The sequence below is a fragment of the Orycteropus afer genome, unplaced genomic scaffold (assembly GCF_000298275.1).
Source record: "Orycteropus afer afer isolate SDZICR_OR568_19922 unplaced genomic scaffold, OryAfe1.0 scaffold00254, whole genome shotgun sequence".
NCBI classification, from domain to species: Eukaryota; Metazoa; Chordata; class Mammalia; order Tubulidentata; family Orycteropodidae; genus Orycteropus; species Orycteropus afer.
In genome coordinates this window covers 2,787,320-2,794,578 of record NW_006921841.1, presented here as the reverse complement: position 1 = coordinate 2,794,578, position 7,259 = coordinate 2,787,320, and the positions used below count along the sequence as shown (strand labels likewise).

The 7,259-nt window shown below is 37.4% G+C and overlaps 1 protein-coding gene across 1 annotated transcript in view; it reads left to right on the top strand.

Annotated features, from left to right (window-relative positions):
- Window positions 1–7,259, top strand: part of INTS13 (integrator complex subunit 13) — a 64,329-nt gene that overhangs the window by 28,300 nt on the left and 28,770 nt on the right. Inside the window, exons 5-6 of the mRNA XM_007949797.2 lie at window positions 4,376–4,504; window positions 6,212–6,296. Coding sequence (XP_007947988.1) covers window positions 4,376–4,504; window positions 6,212–6,296 — 214 coding nt within the window. The remainder of the gene's footprint in view (window positions 1–4,375; window positions 4,505–6,211; window positions 6,297–7,259) is intronic.

Genomic DNA, 7,259 nt, shown 5'->3' with positions numbered 1-7,259 from the left:
TGTTGGCCGCTTGAATATCCTCCTTGGTGAAGTGTCTGTTCATGTCTTCTGCCCATTTTTTAATTGGATTGTTTGTCTTTTTGTTATTGAGGTATATTCTTATATTCTTGTTTTTCATTTAGATTACTTAATATAAACAGAGCGAGGAAGCAGAGGCAGGGATCCAGGTAAGGCCAGGGTCCTAGGCCACGCCCCTCCCAAGCAGCGGGAAAGCAGAGAAAAAGCCAGCAGGGGTGGGGCGCGAGACCAGGACAGAGCAAGGAAGCAGAGGCAGGGATCCAGTAAGACTGGGAACCCAGGCCATGGCTCTCCCAAGTGGCAAGAAAGAGGCAGGGATCTATGTAAGGGGAAGGTTGGGAAGGTGGAGAGGTTTTGAAAAGCTAAGAGAGACAGACTTGTCTGTCAGTTTGTCCTACTGTGGTGGCTGGCGTGTTGCTGTGAAGCTTGAGTCTGTGCCACCAGTGTCTCAAACCCAGTAGGGTTGCACGTGGTGCACAGGTTTCAACAGCTTACAGACTGAGACAGACTAGGAAGAAGGAGGAGGCCATCCACTTTTCAAAGAATTGGCCAGGGGAAACCTTATGAATAGCAGAGAAATGCTGTCTGATACATTACTGTGCAACTTTATGAATAGCCTGGGAACATTGTCTGATACAGTGCAGGCAGATAAGCCACTTAGTTTGGAAGGCTCTCAAAATAGGACCAGGAAAGAGCTGCATCATCAGAGTAGAACCAGACTTAATTATGTGGATAAGGTAAAGCTTTTAAAACCTCCATTTGCTGATGTGGCATGACTCAAATTGAGAAACAGCTGCGAACATCCATTAATAATCGGAACATGGAATGTACAAAGCATGAATCTACAAAAATTGCAAGTTGTCAAAAATGAAATGGAGCACATAAAGATTGATATCCTAGGCATTAGTGACCTGAAATAGACTGGTTTTGGCCATTTTGAATCAGACCACCATGTGATCTACTATGGCAGGAATGACAATTTGAAGAGGAATGGCGTGGCCTTCATCATCACAAAGGATGTTTTAAGATCTATCCTGAAGCACAGTGCTGTCAGTGATAGGATAATATCCATGTGCCTACAAGGAAGACCAGTTAAAATGACTATTATTCAAATTTATGCACCAAGTACCAAAGCCAGAGATGAGGACATTGAAGATTTTTATCACTTCTGCATCTGAAATTGACCAAACATGCAATCAGAATGTGTTAATTATCACTGGTGACTGGAATGCAAAAGTTGGAAACAAAGAAGAATCACTGGTGGTTGGAAAATTTGGCCTCGGTGACAGAAATGATGCTGGAAATCGCATGATAGAATTTTCTAAGACCAGCGACTTATTCATTGCAAATACCCTTTTTCAACAGCACAAATGGCAGCTACACACGTGGACTTCACCATATGGAATACACAGGAATCAGATTGACTACATCTGTGGTAAAAGGTGATGGAAAAACTTAGTATCTTCAGCCAAAACCAGGCCAGGAGGTGATTGTGGAACAGACCATCAACTGCTCATATGCAAGTTCAACTTGAAGTTCAAGACAGTTAAAGCAAGTCCATGAGAGCCAAATAAGATCTTGGATATATCCCTCCTGAATTTAGAGACCATCTAAAGAATAGATTTGATGCATTGAGCACCAACGACCGAAAACCGGAATAATTGTGGGATGACATCAAGAACATCATACATGAAGAAAGCAAAAGGTCACTAAAAAGATGAGAAAAGAAGAAAAGACCAAAATGGATGACAGAAGAGACTTTGAAACTTGTCCTTGAGCAGAGAGTAGCTAAAGCAAATGGAAGAAATGACAAGATAAAAGAGCTGTACAGAAGATTTCAAAGAGCAGCTCGAGCAGACAAAGCCAGTTACTGTAATGAAATGTGCAGAGACCTAGAGTTAGAAAACCAAAAGGGAAGAACATACTCAGCATTTCTCAAGCTGAAAGAACTGAGGAAAAAATTTAAGGCTTGAGTTACAATATTGAAAGATTGTATGGGCAAAATATTGAATGATGCAGAAAGCATCGGAAGACGATGGAAGGAATACACAGAGCCACTGTACCAAAAAGAACTGGTCAATCTTCATCCATTTCAGGAGGTGCCATATGATCAAGAACCAATGGTACTGAAGGAAGAAGTCAAAGGAGCACTGAAGGAATTGGTGAAGAACAAGGCTGCAGGAATTGATGAAATACCCATTGAGATGTTTCAACAAACGATGCCCCACTGGAGGCACTTACTCAGTCATGCCAAGAGATTTGGAAAACAGCTACCTGGCCAACTGACTGAAAGAGATCCATATTTGTACCCATTCCAAAGAAAGGTGATCCCACAGAATGTGGAAATTATCGAACAATATCATTAATGTCGCATGCAAGTACGATCTTACCGAAGATAATTAAAAAATGGTTGCAGCAGTATATTGACAGAGAACTTCCAGAGGTGCAGGCTGGATTCAGAAGAGGATGTGGAACAAGGAATATCATAGCTGCTGTCAGATGAATCTGGCTTAAAGCAAAGAATACCAGAAAGATTTTTACTTGTGTTTGATTGACTATGCAAAGGCACTTGATTGTGTAGAACATAACAAATTGTGGATGACATTGAGAAGAATGAGAATTCCAGAACACTTGATTGTGCTCATGAGAAACCTGTACATTGACCAGGAGGCTGTTGTTCAAACAGTACAAGGGGACGACACTGCATGGTTTAAAATCAAGAAGGGAGTGTGTCAGGGTTGTATCCTTTCCCCATACTTATTAAATCTGCATGCTGAGCAAATAATCCGAGAAGCTGGACTATATGAAGAAGAATGTGGCATCAAGTTTGGAGGAGGAATTGTTAACAATCTGCGATACGCTGATGACACAACTTTGCTTGCTGAAAGTGAGGATGACTTGAAGCACTTACTGATGAAGATTGAAGAATATAGTCTGCAGTATGGATTACACCTCAATATAAAGAAAGCAAAAATCCTCACAACTGGAACTATGTAAGCAGCATCACAATAAATGGAGAAAAGATTGAGATTGTCAAAGACTTCACATGGCTTGGTTCTCCAGTCGATGCCAATGGAAGCAGCAGTCAGGACATTAGACGACGTGTAGCATTGGGAAAGTCAACTGCGAAGGAACTGTTTCAAGTGCTGAGGAGCAAGGATGTCTCCTTCAGGACTAAGGTGCACCTGACACAAGCCATGATACTTCCAATTGCCTCATAATCATGTGAGAGCTGGACAATGAATAAGGCAGACCGAAGAATTGATGCTTTTGAGTTGTGGTGCTGGTGAAGAATGCTGAAAGTACCGTGGACTGCTAAAAGAACTAACAGATCTGTCCTGGAGGAAGTGCAGCTGGAATGCTGCTTGGAAGCGAGAATGGCCAGACTTCGTCTCACCTACTTTGGTCATGTTGTCAGAAGGGACCATTCCTTGGAGAATGATGGCATTCTTGGTAAGGTGGCGGGTGAATGAAAGAGGGGAAGGCCCTCAGCATTGATGGATTGACACAGAGGCTGCGATTATTGGCTCAAGTATAGCAAGGATCATGGAGCTGGCTCAGGACTGGGCGGTGTTTTGTTCTGCTGTGCATAGGGTCACTATGTGTTGGACACGACTCAATGGCACCTAACAACAACAATATAAACATGTCAAGTATTAACTTAGTCTGAATTTTTTGTAGTTGTATTGTTTAAGTAATATATCTCTGTAATGTGTTTTTTTTAGATAGTTTGCAGTGTTAGCCCCTTTCTGTTTTTTTTTTTCTGCCTCTTGATGATGTAGCAATATGTTGTCTTTACTTTGCGATAAAACATTTATTTACAGTAAATACTATGGCCCTAAATTAGTAAAATTTTGTTAACTTGTAAGTAATTTTTGGCAGCCTTAATTTATTGATGATGAAATGAGATGGTGGTGGTGGTTTCCACATTTCTTTCTAAAAAGCAGTTTAATCTGCACAGTTTTTTTTCCCTCCCCACAAAATGAATTAATTTTTCCTATATTATTTCTATGAACCACTTCAAATCCATTTTTCTTATAAACCAAGTAAAAATTATAAATTAAAAAGGTATTTAAATCAAAGAATATTCCATTCTAAGTGTTAAGAGGACAGAGACTGTATCTGTCTGTTTAGTCCTGAAACCTTGAATGTTTACACACTTTCTGGTATATAGTAAGCTCTACTTGATACATATTTATTGAGTGAATCAATGCATGGAGATTTATAGCTAATAGAAATATCGTGGTTAGTTTTTGGACCTTTTTATTTTTTCCGCATTCTGGAAAGTGAAAATATTTAGTGCTAGGTTATAATGTATTACTGTTTGGGATTATTTCTCTTTCATCCTTTTCTATAGTTGTCCCCAGTTTTAACCAGTGAAGTTCATAGTGTTCGTGCAGGACGACATCTTGCTACTAAATTGAATATTTTAGTACAGCAACATTTTGACTTGGCTTCAACTACTATTACAAATATTCCCATGAAGGTAGGTCGTTCTTTTTCCTGCTATTTTGAAGGCTGACTGCTGTTTAAATACTTGTTTAACATGTATTATTTATTTTAATTCACATTTTTCCCCCCCATATTACTTTTTTTGCTTTGCTAGCCCACAATCAGTGTCTTTGACCAGGTCAGTAAATATTGAAAAGCACCAAGAAAAGATCACAGAACAAAATACTGTATTTTTCATTCCAATAAGAACAAGCTATTGGAGGTTTTTTGTTTGTTGGTTTGGTTTGGTTTGTTTTTAAGTGTTCTCATTATTTTCATTGAGATATAATCACTATCTTAAAATGCTACTTTTTTTCTGTGATTCTTTTCCTGGCAGTTATGTTAGTATTAATAGATTTTCCTTATTTTGTGTACTCTAACGAATCTTTTATTTCCTATATTTTTGTTCTTGCTTACCTATTATAAAGGTGTTTGTAACTAATGGGTTCTGACTATGGAAGTTCTATTAGTTTATTACTCTGTGGCTAGAAAATATAGATGTGAGTCGTATGCTTTTACTAATAGATTTTTCTTAGGAATATTGCTGCCTGTTATTTTCTTAATATTATCATTACATTTTCTGAGATAAGCACAATGCCTGGACCCTAGTAAATATTAAATGATTTTTTATTGAATAGAGTTGAATTGTGTTGATTGTGTCTACAAATACAAGGTAGCCACTATATCTAAAATTCAAATTGGATTTCTTACATAATTCCAGTTTCATTTTTTTACCACTCTACCATGAACAGGAGCTCTGGGGGCACAGTGCCCAAGGCATCTGATTGCTAACCATAAGGTTGGCGGTTCAAACCCACCAGACACTCCTCAGAAGGAAGATTGGGCAATCTACTTCCTTAGTGATACTGCCTCGGAAACCCAAGGAGGGGTTGCTATGAGTCGGATCCGACTCGATGGCAGTGAGTTTGGTTTGATTTATACCATAAACAATAAGTTGCATTAGAAATAGAATCTTTTTATTATTTTCCTTCTAAGCCATTGACTAATTCTTTGGTAGAAATTGTAGGCTTACCCAATAGGATTTTTTAGGGGCAGGAGCAATTAACAGGGAAAATAGCATTATAGATATACTTTAATATATATAATTTTATATTAGTTATAAGAAAAATACTCTGAGAGTGACAAATACCTTGCGTGTTAATTTTGACCATATTTGTTTGTTACTGGTGTGACTCTCCCTTTGATCTTTGTCTTTTTTGGTATATGTATATATAATGTTGAAATTACTTATTATTTAGTAAAAACAAGTTACCACACTTATTAGTCTGTGTTTGCTATTTTATGTAAACAGTGTTTGCTAATTTTATGTGAGTATTTAAAGATGCTGTTTCCTTATTTAAATAACTGTCACTTTCAATTAATGTATTTTAATTACATATTGTATAAAAAAATAAATTTCTAAAATTTCTAGATTAGTCATCTGTGTTAATTCTGACATAAAGTAAAAAATCATTAATTATTATCACTATGTAGCCAGTAATTATTTACAGTGTTCATATTGCTGTGGAAAACTATTGCATCTTTAAATAGGTTAAGTACTGAGCAAACTATCCCATTATTATTGCTAATTATTGTTGAATGTATTAGACCCCACTTTAAGCAAAAGCAAAATGAATAAGTAATAACTTCATTACTGAACGTAAAACCGAATTATTTCAACTATTTTAAAATTTACTTTAAGGAAGAACAGCATGCTAACACATCTGCCAATTATGATGTAGAGCTACTTCATCACAAAGATGCACATGTAGATTTCCTGAAAAGTGGTAAGTAAGAGACTTTTGAAAAGTATTCTTTTACATATGAAAAAGCATATTAATAGCTATGAGTTCTTCAGTAAACAAAACTTCTCAACTTTATTATTTTAGCCTTTTCCAAACTTATCTGACATTATTACCTACTAATAATGGCCATGAAACTGGTGTTCTGTAGAATTTACTTGGGAAAACGTAAGACTAACGTAACAAATATTGGGAAAGAGTTGTTACAGTCATGTCATAGTTTCTTTTTTAAGCAAACAACCCTGGGAACTGAAAGAAAGCTAAAAGGAGACCTGAAAGGGCGATAGACTTACAACTCACCTGGATAGAAGCCAGCTATTCTGAAACTTAAATTAGTTTTATCCTCTAAAACTTTCGGTCAGTAGATCTCATCTTCAAAACCATGAATTTTGCTACTGTATTGGCATGGTTGGGGAGAAGACTCTGGAGTATTTTATTTTTATTTTTCACTTTTATTGTGGTGAAAATATATATACCAAGACATTGACCAACATAACAACTTCCACATTTACAGTTCAAAAACTTTGATGGCATTTTCATGTTGTGCCACCATAAGCATAAACTCAATGCCTGCAAACAAAAGGTTCCCCTTTCCTTCTCCCCTTACCCACTAATAATCTGTAGTTGCTGTGTTTGTGTGTGTGTGTGTGTGTGTGTACAGAAGCTGTTTGCATGTGTACAGAAGGCATTAGCATGCTAACTAGAAGGTTGACGGTTCATACCCACCAGCTGCTCTGCAGAAGGAAGATGGGGCAATCTGCTTCTATAAAGACTTACCGCCTTAGCTTCTGTACACACACACACGCACCCTTTCCACCCTGGTAACCAACAAAGAAAATTCCTTACATACATAAATCTTTCCTTGACTTTTTACAATAGTGGACTAATACAATATTTGTCCTTTTGTGATTGACTTATGTTACTCAGCATGATGTCCCCCAAGTTCAT